At 41.7% G+C, this 21792-nt stretch overlaps 2 protein-coding genes across 3 annotated transcripts; both read right to left on the reverse strand.

Annotated features, from left to right (window-relative positions):
- On the reverse strand, positions 1–2473 carry LOC309829374 (C-type lectin domain family 4 member D-like; the record flags this gene model as incomplete). The annotated part of the gene is given in 6 exon segments (XM_082665224.1): positions 1–652; positions 1035–1125; positions 1128–1149; positions 2202–2295; positions 2297–2348; positions 2467–2473. Coding segments are annotated over 6 exon segments (441 nt in total). The 3' UTR covers positions 1–477.
- Positions 2474–3235: 762 nt separating this feature from the next.
- NECAP1 (NECAP endocytosis associated 1) lies at positions 3236–21221 on the reverse strand. 2 transcript variants are annotated; one of them, XM_082665502.1, is made up of 12 exons: positions 21105–21221; positions 15965–16065; positions 15705–15809; positions 14934–15015; positions 14000–14108; positions 13720–13903; positions 11488–11590; positions 11056–11167; positions 10059–10140; positions 9022–9175; positions 5885–6365; positions 3236–3694 (listed from the first exon to the last, which is right to left on the reverse strand). In XM_082665502.1, the coding sequence occupies exons 1-8, from the start codon at positions 21197–21199 to the stop codon at positions 11119–11121; spliced, it is 828 nt and encodes a 275-aa protein (XP_082521628.1). In that variant the 5' UTR covers positions 21200–21221; the 3' UTR covers positions 3236–3694; positions 5885–6365; positions 9022–9175; positions 10059–10140; positions 11056–11118. The 2 variants fall into 2 exon arrangements, with proteins under 2 accessions (XP_082521628.1, XP_082521627.1); XM_082665501.1 differs by having other exon boundaries at positions 10613–11167.
- Between the last annotated feature and the right edge of the window lie 571 nt (positions 21222–21792).

Genomic DNA, 21792 nt, shown 5'->3' on the forward strand with positions numbered 1-21792 from the left:
CAAAGCAGCCAAAAATAAATGAATAAATAAATAAATTAAAAAAAAAAAATGAAGCATCAGACAATAAAAATGTTGCTTAAAAACTTTAAAGAGTTTGTGATATTTGGGTTAAAAACAATGATACACCACTACCAGTAGGAATATCCCACCTTTGAACTTGAAGAGCTAAGAATTGAAGCAGAGGAAACAATGACTTATAGATTTCACCATTCAAGCTACTCTTAGATACGTTAATCAATACACACTAACTGAAAAGTAAATACCTTGAAATACTATCAAGAAAGCAAAGTTAATGAAAATTGATTCTCACAGAAAAATATGATTTTTTCCACCAAAACACTACACAAAAGCACATTATCTTGAATGAATTAAACAAGAATAACTACGGCCATAATGTTCTATGACTGAGAATGTTTTCTCTGTTCCCACGATGCATGTACATTCTTCCCTAGTCTAATTGGTTCTTCTTTTCTGTCCTCATAACAGGGACCCCTTCCTAGGCTTCTTGTTGAATGCTGCTCCAGGTATCTTACAAATGCTACTTGTCTGAAAGTCACAAGGAAAATCATTCCAGGCCCATTTGTCTTTGTCATTAACAAAGACAACACATTTTTCTTTCTGGTAGTTGTTGGGTTCACCCTCGGGCCAGAATCTGAAGTAAGTGTGTGTGTGTGTGTGTGTGTGTGTGTGTGTGTGTGTGTGTGTGTGTGTGTGTGTGTGTGTGTGTGTGTGTGTGTGTGTGTGTGTGTGTGTGTGTGTGTGTGTGTGTGTGTGTGTGTGTGTGTCTATACATGTTGGGTGTGTATGGTAGAGGCCAGAGGACAAGGCAGAGAAAATGTTCCTAGTGAAACATTTAGAGCTGCACTGTCCAACACAAGCGTAGTGTCTACTAGTATAGAGGTTACTCAACACACTATGCTCTATTCCGAGTAAGCTTTCTTACATTGGTATACTCCACCCCAAAATAAATTCTGCTTGCTGTCTTCTTCTCACCTTTGCCTATAAAGCTCTTTAGCCCCAGTCAGTATACTCACACCATCTGTGGGTTCAATGGTGTCTTGTCCACCCAATGCCACTGGCTTTCAAGGTTCTCATCTGTAAGTCCCAGGAAATATGAAAATCGCTATCCAAAAATTGAGTGATAACGTTCTGCATAAAAATGTGAATTTTTATAAGTATATTTGCCTTTATCAGGTGATAGCTGTTATGTTAGGAACAGAGGAAAGAAGTCAAATAAAGTACTAGTTAAGCACAAAAGCATTGGCATCAGATCTGTTTTCACATCCCCCCTCTGGCGTTTATTCCACAATGTTAACAAGTGCTTTAATTTCACCAAATCCCAGTTTTCTCAACTCCAAAAGGGATGACTCCACTATTTCATAGAGTCACTGTGAAGATTAAGTGAGATCAACTTGCAAATCACTTAGCGCAGTACTTAATAGGATTGGATTTCTAGGAACTTTTATTTTTAAAATTACCTTCTTCAATTGTTTGTGTATTTCATTAAACTCCATTTTATTCAGGAGCTGGTGAACCTATAGTTGCAAAGCCATGGAAACAGAATCCTCCACGAAACCCTACTAACCAAGAATAGAATCTGAGTCATGGTATCGTACATATATGGAAATATATTACATGAGGAAATAAATTTCAGTTCAAATTGAATTTACCTTGAGATTTTTTTTTTTTTTAGAATGACAACCATACTTCTGAATTATTTTTCCTGTGCTCTATTCTGAGAAGCTATTTCAATCCTGATCAACCATTCATTTACTTACTCATGAAATATTTATCAGGACCTATCTAAGTGTGCCTAGCACTGCAAAGGCCATTGGAGATGCAAAGATGCTTAAGGCATGGCTCCAGCCCTCTACAAAGTAGGACTCATGGGAACACTGAAGTAAGTGCCATGGTCACACGATGCACAAAGTACCACGGAAGTATCTCCAAACTAGAATAGGAAAGATGGAGCAGAGAAGGTGGTCAGGGTAGTTTTCTGTAGAAAATAACACATGAATCAAATCTGGGAAGACCAGAAGAACTTGGCCATGTGAAGAAAAATGAGAGAGGAAGAAAAGTCTTTCCAGGTAGTTGGAAGAGATGAAGCAAAGGCACAGATGCATAGCAGAGCACAGAAATTCCTCTTTCTCTGCAAAGAGATTCAAACCAGCAGAGAAACGGATGTAAGCCTCTCAACATACCTGCTCAGCTTCTGTGCTGATGGTGGCCAGATGAGCCCCTGTCCCCATACAGTGTCTTTCACTCTGAGCCCACGTCTTGCTGTCATTAAAAACAGCAGTTGGACTGGAAGGCTCTCCAGCCCACAAGACAGCAATTCCAGGTGACCCCTCATGTGAAAACTGAAAGGAAAATTAGTTACACCATGTATGTCATCTGTAACAGATTGCATAACTATTTCACTACCTAATATCCAACTAACATTTATGAGAATAATACCAGGATTACCAGTCATTCTGTCCCTCCCTTTTTAAAAATCCTGAAAATTGGGCTTCCCTGGTGGCGCAGTGGTTGAGAGTCCGCCTGCCGATGCAGGGGACACGGGTTCATGCCCCGGTCCGGGAAGATCCCACATGCCGCGGAGAGGCTGGGCCCGTGAGCCATGGCCGCTGAGCCTGCGCGTCCGGAGCCTGTGCTCCGCAATGGGAGAGGCCACAACAGTGAGAGGCCCGCGTACCGCAAAAAAAAATTTTTAAAAGACAACCAAGAATAATGTTTAAAATCCATGAATTGATGCAATGCTATAAAATTTCAAATTAGCAAGTCGATGGCATACTCAAGTCACTGGGCAGCTCTGTACATCTTTTAGAAAGAAGGAATAGACTCTGCATGCATTGGAAAAGAGGTATATATGTACAGCATTTAAAGGAGGACAACAGGTATTCACTACAGACTAACGAACTCCATTTTAATGATTGTCAATTAAGCACAACAAGCATAAGATATTTTAAAATTAGCTTCCAAGAAGGATTCATATTGGTTTAGAAAATTTAAATACAGGCATCTTACTCAATACTCCGTTTTGATGAAGACAGCCATTATAAACAAGGGAATGAAACAAATATGGCTTGTTTTACAGACTAGTTATGGCAGCTCAAAACCATGTGCCCTTCACATTAATGAAGAAGATAGACAATATCAATAGTTTCCAAAGTAGGAAATAACTTCAGGGATTTATCAAACAATGAAATACTTTATTTAAAAACACACACAAAGATTTAGACTGCTACAGAGAGTTTGTGGAGAGAGATTTAAAAAATTCCTTCAGTCAAACAAAGTTAATGTAAATAACCCAAGCAATACACCCGGGAGAATATGAGTACCAGCTCATGCTAACTGTAATAACCTTGGAGCACTACTTAAAAAATACCTCTAAAGCAATGACAGTTCACATTTGTTGATATGCCAGGCACTGTTTTAAGTACTGAACAGAAGTTAACTTGCATAATATTCACAAAATGAAGTATGTATTATTATCTTCCCACCTTCACAAATAACATATCCAAGTCTTTGAAAAGTTAAAAATTTGTCTGAGGGCTTCCCTGGTGGCGCAGTGGTTCAGAGTCCGCTTGCCAATGCAGGGGACGTGGGTTCGTGCCCCGGTCTGGGAAGATCCCACATGCCGCGGAGCAGCTGGGCCTGTGAGCCATGGCCGCTGAGCCTGCGCGTCCGGAACCTGTGCTCCGCAACGGGAGAGGCCACAGCAGTGAGAGGCCCGCGTACAGCAAAAAAAAAAAACAAAAAAAAAAGGAAATATATCCTGTGTTCATGGATAGGAATAATTAATATTGCTAAAATGTCCATACTACTCAAGCCAGCTATAGATTCAACATAACCTCTATCAAAATTCCAATGGCATTTTTCACAGACATAGAAAAAATAATCCTAAGATTTGTGTGGAACTACAAAAGACCACAAAAAAGTAATAACCAAAGCAATCATGAGAAAAAAGAACAAAGCCGGAGGCATCATACTTCCTTATTTCAAATTATACTACAAAGCTATCATAATTAAAACATTAAAAAACTAGCATAAAAAGAGACACATAGGGCTTCCCTGGTGGCGCAGTGGTTGAGAGTCTGCCTGCCGGTGCAGGGGACACGGGTTCATGCCCCGGTCCAGGAAGATCCCACATGCCGCGGAGCGGCTGGGCCCATGAGCCATGGCCGCTGAGCCTGTGCGTTCGGAGCCTGTGCTCCACAACAGGAGAGGCCACAACAGTGAGAGGCCCGCATACCGCAAAAAAGAAAAAGAGACACATAGATCAATGCAACTAAATAGAGGTGCAGAAATAAACTCCTGCATTTACAGTCAACTAATATTTGACAAGGGAGCCAAGAACACTCAATGAGAAAGGACAGTCTTTTCAACAAAACTATGTGTTGCAAGAACTGGATAACCACATGCAGAAAAATAAAATTGGACCACTATCTTAGACCACTCCCCAAAATTAACTCAAAATAGATTAAAGACTTAAACTAACACGTGATACCATAAAATTCCTAGAAGAAAACATATGGAGGAAGCTCCCTGACATCGGTCTTAGCCACAATTTTTTAGATATCACACCAAAAGCACAAGCTACAAAAGCAAAAATCAGGAAGTGGGAGTACATCAAACTAAAAAGCTTCTGCACAGCAAAAGACACAATCAAAAAAACAAAGAAAGAAAGAAAAGACAACCTACGGAATAAGAGAAAATATTTGCAAACCATATATCTGATAAGAAGTTAATATCCAAAATATACAAAGAACTCATACAACTCAATAACAAAAACAATCCAATTTTTCAAATGTGCAGAGGAACTAAACGGACATTTTTCTTAAGAAGACATACAAATAGCCAAAAGATCATTTTTTTAGAGTCACAAGCAGTTGACTGACTCAGTGTGACTCAACACCACAAAGAAACCATTTCTAATTCACACTGTTCTGAGTCCTGGGGTTGGGGCCCAGGCTGGCAAGAATGATGCTTGGGACCCATTCCCACGCAAACGCACTCAACATCACTAATCATCAGGGAAATGCAAATCAAAACCACAGTGAGATATCATCTCACATCTATTAGAATGGTTATCACCAAGAAGACAAGAAGAGATAACAAGTGTTGGTGAGGATGTGGATCAAGGGGAACCCTAGCACACTCTTGGAGGGAATGAAAACTAGTCCAGCCACTATGGAAAACAGTACAGAGTTTCCTCAAAAGATTAAAAAGGGAACTACTATATGATCCAGCAATTCAACTTCCGGGTATATATCCAAAGGAAATGAAAACAGGATATTGAAGAGATATATGCACTCCCATGTTTATTGCAGCATTATTCACAATAGCAAGGTATGGAAACAACCATAGGGTCCATTTGCAATGAATGGATAAAGAAGATGTGGTATACATATGCAAGAAAATGTTATTTGGCCATAAGAAAGAAGGAAATCTTGCCATTTGCAATAACGTGGAGAGACCTTGAGGTTATTATGCGAGGTGAGAAAAGTCAGAGAAAGACAAATAGTATATTCTATGATACCACTTATATGTGGAATCTAAAAAAGCCAAACTCATAGAAACAGAGAGTAGACTGGTGGTTACCAGAGGCTAGGAGGTGGAGGAATTGGGGCGATGCAGTTTAAGGTTGCAAACTTTCAACCAGTAGATAAGTTCTAGAGATCTAATGCATAGTACAGTCGTTATAGACATACCTTGGAGAAATCACAGATCCAGTTCTAGACTACCAGAATAAAGCGAATATTGCAATAAAGCAAGTCACACAAATTTTTGGTTTCCCAGGGCATACAGAAGTTATGTCTATACTACACTGTAGTCTATTAAGTGTGCAGTAGTATTATGCCTTGAAAAACAACATACATACCTTAATTTTAAAATACTTTATTGCTAAAAAATGTTTTCCATCATCTGAGCCTGCAGCAAGTCACAGTAGTAACGTCAAAGATCACTGATGGGCTTCCCTGGTGGCGCAGTGGTTGAGAGTCCGCCTGCCGATGCAGGGGACACGGGTTCATGCCCCGGTCCGGGAAGATCCCACATGCCGCGGAGCGGCTGGGCCCGTGAGCCATGGCCGCTGAGCCTGCACGTCCGGAGCCGGTGCTCCGCAACGGGAGAGGCCATGGCGGTGAGAGGCCCGCGTACCACAAAAAAAAAAAAAAAAAAAAAAAATCACTGATCACAGATCACCATAACAAATATAATGATGAAAAGGTTTGAAATATTGTGAGAATTACCAGAACATGACACAGAGACACAAAGTGAGCAAATGCTATTGAAAAATGGCACTGATAGATTTCCTCGATGAAGTGTTGCTACAAACCTTCAATTTGTAAAAAGCATAGTATCTGCGAAGTGTAATAAAGCAAAGTTCAATAAAATGAGGTATGCCTGTATAGACAATATTATATTACAAACTTCCAAGTTGCTAAGAGATTAGATCTGAGTTGCTCTCACCACAAAAAAGAAATGACAATTACATGACAGAAGTGTTAGCTAACACTCCGATTACTGCAATAAATGTATCACATTTTGTATACCTAAACATTTACAATGTTATATGTCAATTATATCCCCATAAAAATTAATTTTTTTTTAAAAAGGAAAGGATCTCATCATTTTGCCCTTATTCTTACCATGTTATTGCAATCCTAATAGGCAGAATTAGGATAGCCAGCCAAGCAGCAGTAGTAGAAGCAGTACTAACAGAGAATTTACCATATGCCAGGCTTTGTTCTAAGCACTTTAAATTTTTATTTTATTCTGACAATAACTCTATAAAGTAGGAACTATTATCTTCATTTTGCATATGAGGAAACCAAGGCAAATAAGGGTTAATTTATCCAAGGTCAAAAAGCCAGTAAGTGGCAGAGTAAACTCTTGTGCCAAGGCAGTCTGTCTCTTTCCAAATTCATGCTCATAACCACTCCTCTTTACTTCCCATTAATCACCTATTTTGGTGGGACTGGGGAAGGGGGGGTCATTAAACTCAGTAAGTGTATTCCCTATTCAAAGATTTATTTAAGTATTAAAGTCTGAAGAAAGTATTATTCTGTTCTTCATTTTCCACCTACCCAAACAGCTGTTTTTCTACATTCCCAACAAACTTCGGATCAGGTACATGTTTAGACTCCATAGATGAAATGTCCCTTGACAGTCTTCATTCATGTCTTTAGGTGTCTCCCCTGCCACCAGGAAATCTGAGCAGTATTTGCTACCACTGTGCTAGAGTTGCTAGGGGGAGCCCGTCCTCTAGTGGTCCCATGCTGCTATGCAGCTAGTTAAAGCGTTCACAGAAATTGCCTCAAAGACATTTTTTTACTGTTAGGTGCAGTGGCAGAACACACGTAAGACAAAAGAAAATACTAAAAAGCAAACAGCAACCTTCATGGTCGGTCTTAATGCATCATTGTGTGTAACTGAGGGGATGACGCTAGTCTTAGATTGATAGGGCAGAACATGAGGTCTCAAAGGACAATTATTTCACTCCTGAGACGTAGACTTTAGTATACTAGAGCTTTTTAAAAAACACACCACCCCCATATCTTAGTAACTTTCAAAAAGGGACTGAAAATGACAATTTTCATTCTGAAATAAACGTCACACGACATGGTTTCAACCATGGTTGCTGTGAAAACCATACCAAGCCTATACATTCCCCAGGCTGAAGGGACTTGCAAGTAAATGTAATCCTCTTCCTTTTTCCTTTCTTTCTCAAGAGAATATGTGATGGATGGGGAGCTCCTGAGTATGAGTTCTAGTCACAAACCATGTGTATTTTCCTCATGTACAGTTAAGAGGCAATAACAGAAATGATTTTTTTTAAAAGCCAAGAAAAAGCTAAATATAACCAAGTGCAATCTTAGCCAGTTCTGATAACTGAGATCAGACACTAAGCTACCAGATTTATCAGCAGCTGCGCGACATGATATCCAGTTTTCCTTTTCCCAGGCCATAGCGTCTATGTACCAAAGTAAAATTTGTCTTCAATGCTACTTTCTTGGGCCCAAATATTAACTGACCCTGGAGCATATAAATGAGACCTTCTGCAACTATAACAAAGCATATAAGGAATACTTATGTCCTGTAGCTAGGAACAATCAAAATGAGAATGAGTGAAAAAAGGAAAAACCCAACTTTCTGATTTCTGGTCCCTCTTCACTGAAATCACTGTTAATTCAACAAGTATATATTTACGGCATAAGGAAAATACTGAGTAGATAAAAATGAAGACATGGTCCTTATATCAAAGAGCTCACAAACCAGTGAGAATTTCAACAGCAACCCCCAATAACAAGGGAGATCACCTTTCAGACTGAGGGGATAAGTAACGTTTCACAAAGCAGCACTTTCCAGGATGGGAAGGATTTCACCAGGCAGGTAGAGAAGGGAAGGAATTCCAGGCAGAGGGAATCGCAAGCACTCAATGCCCATGCTGCTGATGGCATCTGCAGAATGACTAGTGTGCGGGAGCTGACTGAGTGAAAGGGAAAACTGAGAGCTGAGGATGAAATGGTACTTTGGACTTTAATCTGTAAGCAAAGGAAAATTATTAAAGGTAACCAATGAGTAGGGGAGGAAAGGGCATGAGCAGGGTTTGGTTTCAGGAAGGTTATTCTGGTGTCAACACGTAAGCTGAACTAGGGCTGAGAAAGCTGGAGGCAAGCCAACTACCTAGAAGGTTATCAGAATGGAGGAAGTGAGGAGTAATAAGCTCACATGACAACCGTGAAGGCAGATGTCAATGTCTAACCAAGGGGGTTGAGCTGGAAAAATTATCATCTGCATCTTCTACCCAAAAAACCCCCCTGCAGTTTAGGATACAAGTTTATCCATGATAGTGCCTCACAACCTCAGTAATGATAAGAAAGGCCGTGGTTGGGGAAGCCATCCAAGCCCTTCCCTGGGAGGGCGAATGGGGGAGGTGTATCAGAATCTCTGGAGAGAGCAGTATGTTATTTTAAATTGAAAACAAAAAAAGAGAGAGAAAAAAAAAAGAAGTACCCGTATCATTCTGATTCATCTCCTGTGACAATCACTGAATGAGAACTCCAAGATCCTTCTGGCTTCCAAAGTCTATGACTCTCACTTTAGTTCTATCTCATGCGTTGATTCCCTTCATTTATGCTGACCATAGTTCTGGGATATGAAAGGTGGCCTAGATCACAAAGATAATTTGAAGCAAATGAAATTAACTGTACCAGTAAATAAATAATAAATACAAATGATCTCGACAAGGAGACTCTGTGTGTTTAGAAACATGAGGACAGAGGTCTAGCCTTAACTTCTTAAAACCTCCATTTCTTGAAAATGAGTAATAGATATAAAATGTCCTTTTATTACCTACTGGCCACCTATATTGGGTCAATTAAATTAAAAAGATAATGAAACAGGCAAATAGAAAGATAAAAGAGACACTACCTCTTTCCGTATTTTTAATTACCATTATTGCACCAATACAGCATACATATGCTCTATATACATATATCTGAAACTTCATTTTCAATTCTTCAGCAATTCAAATACATAATATATTATCATCTTGAGAATACAAAGAACACAACATAGAGGAAGATTGAGAAAATAGGCTCCCAGCAGTTAGTCACTAGTGATTCTATAGGCTTTCTTTTTAGTGTTTTCTATTGGAATTTTTAAATGTCCTGTCATGGCTCTGCAAGAATAGAGCTGCCTGGAACGGGAAGCAATGAAAAAAAAAAAAAAAAAATGGACCCAAAGTTAAAAAGAGTCAAGAAGGAAATCCAAGAGAGAGAATCTATTTTGAAACTATATATAAGGACTCCCTTCAGCCAGACGGTACCATCCAAATAGGTGCTAAGGGAAGAAGTGAGATCCTTCCGTTTCACTCTCAGAATTGCCCCTTAGCAGACAAAATAGCTGGTGCCAGTTCATCTAAGAGCGGGACCCCTTCACAGCATTGTAAAAGGAATGGTGGGCAGAGAGAGGGGAAGTGGTGGGGGGCAACTTGCTTCTGAGATACTCCTGGTGATGGGTATTGCAGCCGGCGTTTGGGCAAAACCTACCACAGCTAAAGTCATGGCTCTCTAGCTTGCTTCATAAACGATGGTACATGTAATAGCAGCTTTCTGTTGAAGAGCTGGTGGACTGAAAAAATAACTGTGTATGAAAAGGAGCCAGATACCCAGGCAGCAAGGCAATGTGGGTACTGAACAAGAGTTAAGTGCTTTCAACCTCTCTGCTCTACAAATTAGGTTAAAAACTCTAAACTCTTTAACTTTAGGACAAATAATGGGGCCATTACAAAGTAACGCTGTGCTTCAAATGCAGCAACTAGATGGAGCTGCAAGAAAGTAACTGCTTCTCTAGAAAATAAGTAGGGAAACATAGTCCCTTGAACCTCCTTCACCCAAGAGACACCCGCTGATCAGAGATGCTGCACTGTCAACGAAAGGAGAGTGGGGCGCCACCAACACAACCCTCTTGCCACAGGAGGACACATGCAAACGCACTAGAGGGTCAGGGGGCTGCACCCAGCACTGGATGTTCACTGAATAAGACAAGCCTGAGGGAGGATATATAGCAGAGACCCAGGAAACAGGTCTTTCTTCACACCTACCCCTATCAAAATTCTGAATCTGTAAACACTGTGATCAGTCTGTCCATTTTTAGAGTCTTCAGTTAATGGAAAAGGAAGTTCTGAGGGTTTTGTCTCCCCTGAAATTGCTAAACAGAGCTTCACAAAGAGGCACACAAGGGTCATGAGATGATTCTGAAAGAAGTTAAAGAATTTAAAGATGGAGAAAATTTTACAGATGTTGGAGGTTATTTCCCCACCAAAGAGACCCTGGCCTTTAGAGCCCTGCAATAGCCACAAGTATCATAAGACTCACTATTCCCCTGCCCTGACAGTGAACAGGAGATAAGAATACTTTCTTGGCTGTACAGCAAGGAACAACACCGGGGAGTGACACACCAGCCTGAACGCAATGGAGAAGCTATGAAAACAACCGTTCAGTAATTTTGGTTCTGGGGAGGGAAGGGGTTCCGAGCTCCCCTCACAGATGGGTGCCCTCAAGGTCATTTTGATTCTTCAAGTCTGTCCTTAACATCCTGCCGTGCTCCTCAGAACTGGACCCAGTTGGATGGCTGTGGTGCCTGGTTTGGAACAGAGCTGCAAGACAGAGCAGAGAGATAGCCAAAGGCATATTAGGATAGGGACTCCAGCCCTAACAGTAAGAAATTTCTGCCCAGAGTTCCTGAAACTATACTCCACAGCAATTCTTATTAAGGCCTGAGATATTCCACTCAAGCTTCACGCTACAGCTTTGCTACCCACCATCCCCAGCACTCCTATACCTGCTTACCTAGAATTCCTGCTGAAGACTCTATGACCTACAAACACCCTGCCTTCCCAGATCAGAGACTTCATTTGACTGTACACACATCATCGATACCCTGGTTGAGAGTACGCTGGTTTCCCTATGCTAATACCTGGATGCAGTGCTAAAGTCACCCCACAAGTCATTGCTTGCAGAAACTGGAGCTGGTGCTGGTGTCGTTACAGGAGCAGGAGAATCCAAATCTAAAAGGATATCTGAATACAAGGTAAGAGAAGAAATAAGAAAAGGGGAAACATAATAAAAATTTTAGAAACAAAAACTTATGTTCTCACAAAAACCTATACGTAAATGTTCACAGTGACTTTGTAACAGCCAAAAACTGGAAACGACCCAGATGCTTTTCCATGGGTGATGATTAAACATACTGTGGTACATCCATACCATGGAATACTACTCAGCAATAAACAGGAACAAACTGTTGATATATACAACTTGATGACTCTCAAGGGAATCATCCTGAGTGGGAAAGGTCAATCCCAAAGGTTATATACTATATGGTTCCATTTATGTAACATTCCTGAAGTGACAAAATTAGAGATGGAGAACAGATTAGTGACTGATTGCTGAGGGTTAGGGATCGTGGGGAGAGGCAAAGAGGTGTGGCTATAAAGGGCGACACAAGGGATCCTTGTCGTGGTGGAACTGTTCAGTATCCTGACCACGGTGGTGGATCCAGGAACCGACACATGATAAAACTGCACAGAACTACAGCCAACCCTTGAACCACATGGGTCTGAACTGCATGAGTCCACTTACGCAGGGATTTTTTTTCAAAGAACACTCACTATAGTACGACGTGATCTGTGGTTGGCTGAATCTGCAGATTCGGAACCGCAGATACGGAGGGACAACTATGAAGTTATACACAGATTTCTGACTGCATGGGGGGGGGGCGCGGGTGAGCAGGGAGGAAGTGGTCAGTGCACCTGAGCCCTGCACTGTTCAAGGGTCAACTGCACACACAAATGAGAATACGTAAAAATGACAAAATCTGGACTTCCCTGGTGGCGCAGTGGTTGAGAATCCACCTGCCAATGCAGGAGACATGGGTTCGAGCCCTGGTCCGGGAAGATCCCACGTGCCGCGGAGCAACTAGGCCCGTGCGCCACAACTGCTAAGTCTGCACTCTAGAGCCTGCAAGCCACAACTACTGAAACCTGCGTGCCTAGAGCCCATGCTCCGCAACAAGAGAGGGCACCGCAATGAGAAGCCCACACATTGCAATGAGGAGTGGCCCCCACTCGCCGCAACTGGAGAAAGCCCATGCACAGCGACAAAGACCCAATGCAGCCAAAAAAAAAAAAAACAGACGAAATCTAAGTAAGATGAGGAGATGGTGTCAATTTTGCAAAATGTTGAGGGTAACTGGGTAAAGGGTATGTGGGATTCCTTTGTATTATTTTTTACAACTGCATGTGAATCTACAATTACCAAATTTAATTTTAAAAAATAAAAATAAATAAACCTTAGATACTATCCTTAGTGCCTTCTGGCAACACTTACCAAAAGAAGTAGCCTGTAACCACTTTTACCTCAAAAATTCCAGAAGGAGAAGGTTTGCTCTTAGCAATCAATTACAAATGATTAATGATATAATTTAAAACTTAAATTGTATTAAATTATAATTAACTAATTAATGATATAACTTAAAACTCCCAGATTCTAATACTAGGTTCTCTAATCTTAGGAAAATTCCTTCCCAAGTTCTAATTTGTCATCCTTTAAATGGAAGTAACTATATCTATTCTTTTTTCCCACCAGACAGTAAAGAAAAACGAAAATGTACTTATAAACACAGATGTCGTCTCATTTCCTCTCATGGCCCTTGTGAAGAAATGAAACGGATTAAGAAGTGACATTCACTGAGTGGCTACTATATTCCAAGAACTGGGCTAGGTGCCACCACATCATTTCACCCTCACAGTCTTAGGGTAGTTTTACATCTCCATTTTACAGGTAAGGATACTGAGACTCAGAGAAATTAAATAATGTTAGCCAACACATTCAGATAAAAAGTAGCAGAGCCATGACCAAAATCTTGTCCCATCTGACTCTCAGGCCCACTAGCATCTCTTTCACCAAGGTACAATGAAGGAAACAGTCTTCTCAATTTCTACTCATTTTCGGCCAAAGAACCACCCAGAACCATGACTCTCAGCTCACTAAAAATCTTCAATGCCTTGCTAGAGGTTTCCAGAATCACCTTGTCAGTGTCAAGTGCCATTTAACAGCAAAACCATCAACACTCTCCTTGGCAAACAGGTGTTACCCAGTTAAACCCTAAGATATGATTTCTCAAGGTTGAAGTGCTAGAGACAGTTACCTGCATCAGTACCTCCATGACTGGATTTTGGTACGGGCGGTGGAGTGACATGATTGCTGATGGCAACTGAGGAGGACGGTGGGGGAATTGTGACTCTGCCTCCAGGCGGGGGTGGGAGTAAGCTTAGGCCCCCAGCCGCTGTAGTCTTGGGCCTAGAAGCACCTCCTTTCTTGGTTGTGATGTTCTACAAAAGAAAAAAAAGCAGCAGAGTGAGAGAAAGAAAAAGAATAAGTCACAGGCTTATGGAAATACAAGGAGGGGTGGGGGGAACCATACTCACCCCAATACTCAACTTGATGGTCTGCCCCTCCTTGAAGCCCAGATCCAACTTGGGACGATTATCCATTTCCTGAGATTCTTTGGAAATCTCAGATTCCTGCTTTACCCACCTTCAGTAAAAGAGTAAGTTATTTTAATTGGGATTCCCTGAAAGCGGAGTCTGACACACAAATTTGAGTGTAGCTAATTTATGTGAAACATGATTCCAGAAAGTAGAGTAAGGGAACATGAGATGTGAGAAAGGAAAGGAAGAAAAGCCAAGAGAGGGCAACTGGGGTTCAATACCGCTGAGGAACCATTCAAAATGCATATTAAACTTGTCCCTCCAAAAGAGGGCACTCAGCCACCAATTCCCATCCCCCACGGTTGAGGGCGGCCCCTGAGGGGGTGTTAATCCCTCAGTCCTTCCAGGTTGCCCCCCTTGCTAACTGGGTAGCCTTCCACAATTTCAGGAAGTCCTAAGGCAGAAAAGCCTGCCCTTGAGGTAGGAAGCCGACAGTGTGCACGGTGCTGTCTACCACAGCTGAGCCAAAATCGAACGGGCTGAAGAAATACTGCAACAGGCACAAAACATGTCAGCTACATGGAGTAACAACACTGGCACATAACTCCCCACATAGCTCACAGACAGCCCTGCTGCTACTGTTATGCCTCCCTCAGCCACCTAAAAGCAAGGGCAAATTCCCCAGAGGCATAAACAAAAGCCCCATCTCAAACCACTGTACAAGGGATTAAAAACATATTCTAGCTATAAGGAAAGGATAGAATAGATACAAATATAATGTAAGAAAACAGAGTGAATGGGAAGATTTATATTCACGTGAACTAGTTTACCAAGTAAAGAAACCAGGAGGTAAAAGAGATAGTGCCCACTCAGCTGAGGAGCAGTACTCCCCAAACATTTAACCTGGTAAATAAAGACAGGCTTCACTCACTTGAAGTGATCTTGCAAAGAGACATTAAAGTCAAAGGCATCACCCCGATCTGAGAAGCCAATGCCAATGAAAGCACTACGCCCTGTGAAAAAGACAGGAATCTTCAGAACAGGAAGTATCCCTTAGCGCAAACTCTATCCAATGAAAATATCAATGTCATATTTACCCTAACTAGATAACATCTGTGAATGTGAAATATTTTCTCCTGGACCAGGGATCAGCAAACTGCATGCAGCCCATGGGCCAAATGCTGCCAGAGCTTGTTCCTGTAAATAAAGTTCCACTGGAACAAAGGCACACCAGTTTGTTTACACACCACCCATGGCAGCGTTCACATTACATCAACAGAACTGAGTAGTTGCAAGAGATCATTTGGCCCACAAAACCTAAAATATTTATTATCTGTGTATTTACAGAAAAAATTTGCCAGCCTCTGATTGGAGAAAAGATGATTGCCATAAACACAGATGATGTAAGACAGTCCCACAAAAAACCACCACAACAATGAACAGGCAATATGTGTCAATTCTTTGGTTAGATAAACATTTTGATTTATTTATGTCTACTTTTAATAACCACATCTTGAAACCTGTGCTCATATCTATTACAAACATGTTAATCCTTCTCCTTCAGCAACTAGAGTTAACTCTGGACAAAGGGGAGGAAAAATGTAGTAAACTGAAGTAAGATAAATGCATTGGGGCACACTTCTGTTGAAGTGCATTAACTATTTTCCTAATCTCAACCCATTCAAAATCCCTGATCCCTTACCAGTACCATCCTGGATCCGGATTACAAAGTAGCGGCTGGAATCTGTCACTGTCTCCACAGCAATACCAGGATATTGTTCTACTGGTGCTTGAGCAAAGAGCTCCCCTGACAGGTAAGGAAAAGACTTCTTTGAGCAAAGGAAGCAAAATTTAAAACTCAATTAACAAGTATTTCCATGCCAGTCCCCAATTTGAAGGTATTTATAAAAGAACACCAAACCAATATCCTTAATATGTTAGAGAGTCACCAGCACAGATTACCTGAAACTTTATCCTCAAGTTTGATATAAGCAATCTTCCCTTTTGAAGTGATTCGGAGACGACCAGTCCAATCAGGTTGATCTAATTTCCAGTCAGATGCCCTAGGATAGGAAAATGGAGAAGCCTCAGGCCTCGGGTCCACGTCTTTAATACACTAAAAACCTACGCAGAATCATTTGCCATATTTCTATTTCCCTCTTCTGAATTGCTTACTCTTTCTACGTATTAAATAATCAAAAGACTAACTCATGATTCTCTCTATACAGATGCCTCATGTTACACACAGTCCAAAGCAAATAGAAGAAATGTTACTACTTAAGTCCAAAAAGCATCAATAAAAGTAAGAAGTACAAAAAAAAAAGCAATTTAAAAATTTATCACAATGACACTATTTTATATAGTACCGTAGATGGTATTTTATATAATAGTGTTTTGCTGATCAGGGAACAACAAGGTCTACTAAGTGAAATATATTAGGTACAGAAGCCTCCCAAATCCCTAAACATATTACCTTTCACTGAATTCAACCAATATTTACAGAGTGTATATTAAGTTGCAGGTACTGTTCTAGGTACTTGGGATACAAGAGGGAACCAAATTTAAAGCCGTCATGAAGCTTTCATTCTAACAGAAGATAGATAATAAAAAAGAAGCAATAAATAAGTAAAATAATTAACATCTCAGAAGGTGATAACTGCTACGGTAAAAAGAAAATGCAGGGCTTCCCTTGTGGCGCAGTGGTTGAGAGTTCGCCTGCCGATGCAGGGGACACGGGTTCGTGCCCCGGTCCAGGAGGATCCCACATGCCACGGAGCGGCTGGGCCCGTGAGCCATGGCCGCTGAGCCTGTGCGTCCGGAGCCTGTGCTCCGCAACGGGAGAGGCCACAACAGTGAGAGGCCCGCGTACCGCAAAAAAAAAAAAAAAGAAAGAAAGAAAAGAAAATGCAGAGGCAGAAAAGGGAGATTGGGAGGGTCGTGGGAGAATGAACAGGTTGCAGCATTCAAAAGGGTGGTCAAGGTTAATAAGGCAGGCCTTATTAACAAGGTGAAATGCGAGCAAAGGTGTGAAGGAAGGGACTTCCCTGGTGGCGCAGTGGTTGAGAGTCCGCCTGTCAATGCAGGGGACACGGGTTCGTGCCCCGGTCCGGGAAGATCCCACATGCCGCGGAGCGGCTGGGCCCGTGAGCCATGGCCGCTGAGCCTGCACGTCCGGAGCCTGTGCTCCGCAACGGGAGAGGCCACAGCAGTGAGAGGCCCGCGTACCGCCAAAAAAAAAAAAAAAAAGAAGAGGTGTGACATGATCCATGATCTCCCTTTTAATTTAAAAGGACTACTTTGCCATCATAGCAGAGATGCAGCAATATGAACACTGAAGCAGGGGGATTAGTTAAGAGACTACTGTGCTAATCTAGGAGAGTCACAATGGTGACTAGGAAGAGAAAGGAGCAGAAGTGGCTAGACTGTGGATATACTTAAAGTAAGGCAGCAGGATTTTCTAATGGAATGGATTTGAGGTAGAAGGGAAAGACAGACATCAAAGATAAAATCAAGGATGCCTCCAAGGTTTTTAGCCTGAACAGAGGAATTGCCAATAATTGAGATGAGGAAGGCTACAAGTAGAGCAAGTCTGGGAAGAAAGATCAGGAGTTCAGTTCTGGCTATGCTGAGTCTGAGATGTCTTACAGATTTTCAAGAGGAGATACAGAGTATGCGTTTGAATATATGAATCTGCACTTCAGGAAGGACATGTGGATTAGAGATACAATGTCCATGGAAACAGTACAAACACTGAATCCGTATGTTCTGTGTTATAAATGAATCTGAATGAAATCTAAGATATTATTTAAACATGAAACAATTTTACAAAACATTGTATTTGTGAGTTTGTTTTGCCAGCAGTGTGGAAAAGGGAGGGCAAATAAAAGTTATTAATAACTCATCCCTAAAAAACAATAAAATAAAATAACTCATCCCTTGAGAACCTAAAGACTAATACTTGCAGGTTAGGAAGGTAACAATAAAGTATATCTGAATTAAAATAATTTTCACAAGATGGTAAGCAAATGGTGGAAAGGAAGAAATGAAAATTTAAATTAGGACAAGTTCTGAATAGGATTTACAAGATAAAATCTTTGTCGCGCCCTTCTCTCTTGATGTCCCGCCTCAAAGACCCTCAAGTACCTGAATCTGATCCAGACTAGAGCAAGCTCTAGAGGTCCTTGTCTATGAAATTTTTTTAATGAGTCATTACTTATTCCACTATACCGCCATGAGCTAGACATAGTGTAAATGGGCTACTGAAAATATTAGGAACAAGCCTACGAGACACGCTTCTTTGGACAGGTTCCTAAGCTTATTTGTGTGTCTGGTGGACAATATTTAACAAATCCTCAGTAAATGAATGGATACTCATGGCAGCAGTATCCCTCAGCCCTGAGCCTTACCTCCTCTCCCACTCCCCTGACCTAGCCTAAGGAACTCTTGGTTTTACTGATCTTCTAAACCAACCTCACAAATTTTCATCTACCTTGGCAATAAATCTTATAGCAGCCATATGGAATAGGCATGAAAAGTCTACCACCTCTCTCTAAATGAAGAAATAGAAAATAACACACTAAGTAACAATCCCTAACTTCAAAGTCCAGCATTCTTTTCATTACATTAAACCACACTATAGGGTTTAATACTGATTTAGCTGAGGAGGAGGGTAATGATGAATTTTAAAAAGTTTTATAGCTTGGGAAACCATTTTCTAATCATTTATAAGTTTTGCATCAACCTAAATTCCGTAAGTCTGGTCAGTGCAAGTCTGGGAAGTAACAGCTTATGCTAGGTGAATCAAAGTCAATCATTCCCTCTCATCTTACTAGTCACTCAAAGAAAGCATTTCTCCTGCTTCCTACAAAGTCCAGTTTTTCCTTTAATGGCAGCCTGGAGAACAAATCAGGCTTATAATGTAAAATGGACACAGACAAAAAGGGAGAAAAGTAATATTTATCAAGCACCTGTTCCAGGCATTATGCCCATTCTTGTGAAAATTGAGAGGATCTCACAAAATAAGTAATATTATATCCATTTCTATAAATGGGGAAACTAAAGTTGAAAAGAGTTAAGTGACTTGCCAAAGGTAACACAGCAAATAAATGAGAATCACAATTCAAACTCAGTTCTGCTCTCTTCACTGACTAAGAGTGGTTGATGTAAAAAGCCTCTTGTAGGATAAGATGTCAATAATAAGCATGGAAAACACAGAATGACAACAAGAAAAAGGGTAAAAGAGGAAAATTAAGAAATTGCTTTGATGGCTCAATGCAGTTAATTGACATAAGGATAAAGGATAAACCAGAAGCGAAGACAGAGAAAGCAGACGGGTGAGAGAAGCTTCAAGCTTTTAAAAAGCTTGCAGTAGAAGAAAAAGAACAGAACCTCACTTCAACGTGTATCATATCCCTTAGGAAGTCTCAACGCGTAAAGTTGGAGGTCATGAGCTATTTTACCTTATTTCACAGTTCAATCAATGCTAATTTAAGTGTAATCTACTAATTTCTTTCAGTCAACATTTACAGAGTCTCCACTATGTACCAGAAACTGTGCTAGACCCTAGGAATATAAAGTTTAAAAAGACCTCAAGTTGTTCACAGTCTCGTCTGGAGAACTGGGAGACCAAACAATCAATGAGAATGCAGAAGGAAGAGCTCTGTGATAGAGACAAGCTCAGGTGCCATGGAAGCACCAAGAGCACACCTAGGCCAGAATGGAGGGTCAAGGAGGGCTCACCAAAGAAGGAGAGCTCTCTACTGACGCACACATGTTAGCACCTGTGACTACCATCAAAAAGCATGTAGAGTCTTATTCATGGTCAATTTGGGGTCTGATTGAAAGCTTGAAATTACCAAAAGGTACAACCCACAGGGTCTAGTGCACAGGTCAGCAAGCAGAAAGATACTGATTCATGATGAATGAACCCCTGATAAGGAGGCAAAACACTGGACACAGGGAGAGGATAACTTTTCAGCCGAGGTAGTAAGAAATGCCAAGAGGAAAATCATGATGGTGATGTGAGTCAGAGAGAGAAATCAAAACAGTATCTCATGTTTATATACTGCTTTACTGTTTTCCTAAATTCTTTTTAGGAAATTTATCTTAAATTCTTTTTCACATTTATTATATGATTTCATTTAACCCTCTAGAAACTTCTACAAGGTACGTAGCTAGAGCGGGTTTTATTACCTTTTTTTTTTTCTATTTTACAGATGAGAAAACTGAGGCTTGGAGAGGCTAAGAGATTTTTCTCAAATCATACAGCTATAAAATTGCGAGGGCTCATACTCATATTTTTTAACATGCAATCCAGTGAATTACATGTGAACTCTTTGGACTACATGACTTGATGACTTCCGACAGCATACTCAGACCCTCCCAGTCATTGGATTACAAGGTGGTTAGTCAGCCCTCCAGTGAAAATGCTGCGTTAACTCTGGAAGTAAAAGCTATAGGCGAAGTGGAGAGAAGGAGGTAGGGAAGAAAGATTGAAAATACTATAGTAGCACCAAGAAAACACTGAAAAGAGACAGAGTGGACAACCATTGGAAAACTTACGATCATAACCTTTGCCCACTGGCAAAAGACCGGAAAGGAAAAACCATACGGTGGATGATAAGATTTGGTGACAAGACGGAACAGCACAAAAGACAAATTAGCTCATCCAGAGAGGGGCCAACGACACAATGATTACCCACAAACACGCACGAGGTACTGGAAATGGGGGGCGGGGACAGACAGCGAGGGGAAGATGAGGGTGACAAGCTAAAGGACGCAGGGAAGAGCGAAGGAAAGGTGACTGGCGATGGAGCAGACACGACTGGAAACGGATGGAGAGCAGAGGGGTAACCCAGAGGGATCCGGGGGAGGAGGGGTGGAAGGATGCAGGATGGTCATTTTTTTAAGCGGCGGAAACAAGGATGACAGCAGTCCAGAGTGGGGGAAGAGCAGGAGGACAGAGTGACAACAACCCAGGTGGGGAGCCTAGCAAGGTGACAACCCAGAGTTGGCAGTGGTAGGGACGGGCAGCGTGCTACTGAGGAGCAAAGTGTCAGCCCCAACCGGGTACGCGCGTGCCGCAGTACCTCGGGGTTAGTACCTGTAACCGCGGTTGGAGGCCCGGGGCGGAATCCGGTAGACGCTGACGTCGGGCTTCACACACAGAACAGACTCGTACTCCAACTCCGCCGCCATCTTGGCTCTGCTCACCGCCCAGCCGGGGGCGCGGCGTGAGCACGGGGGCGGAACGTGGAGGCGGGGAATCGCGTTACGCAACAACTTCCGTTTACGCTACTTCCGCGAGAGTTCCACTGGGTTCCTGAGATTAACCTCCGGTGCCGCGGGTCCGGGAAGCCATGTTGAAACCTGGAAACGGTGAGTTTGCGCGACTCACCATCTTGGGTAAGGGCAAGGGTGGCCTCCAAGTGAGTGATTCTCGTTAAGGAGCTCTCCATCCCCGAGAAGCGAGGAGGGAAAGCGCCATCTTGCTCCGGGCAAGGGCCCGCAGAGCTCTGGGAGGGTGCCGGTCTTCCGAGAATTCGGGCGAGTTTCTTTCTTCCAAGAGTCACTTTAAGACGTGTCTTAGAAACCGTAGTTTCCAAGCAGAAAAGGGGAATCCGCCCGTCGGTATTCCCAAATTGGATACCTACAAAAACTGTATGACCCAGGCGTAGACAGGCGTGGTGGATTTTAACCTTCCAGAGTCCAAACTTCAGAAATGGCCACCCAGCCTGATCCATTGCTTTATAACACCTTTTTATCTCAGTTTCGAGAACGGCACCTGTTGA

The sequence above is a fragment of the Grampus griseus genome, assembly GCF_964374135.1.
Source record: "Grampus griseus genome assembly, chromosome: 11".
Taxonomy (NCBI): domain Eukaryota; kingdom Metazoa; phylum Chordata; class Mammalia; order Artiodactyla; family Delphinidae; genus Grampus; species Grampus griseus.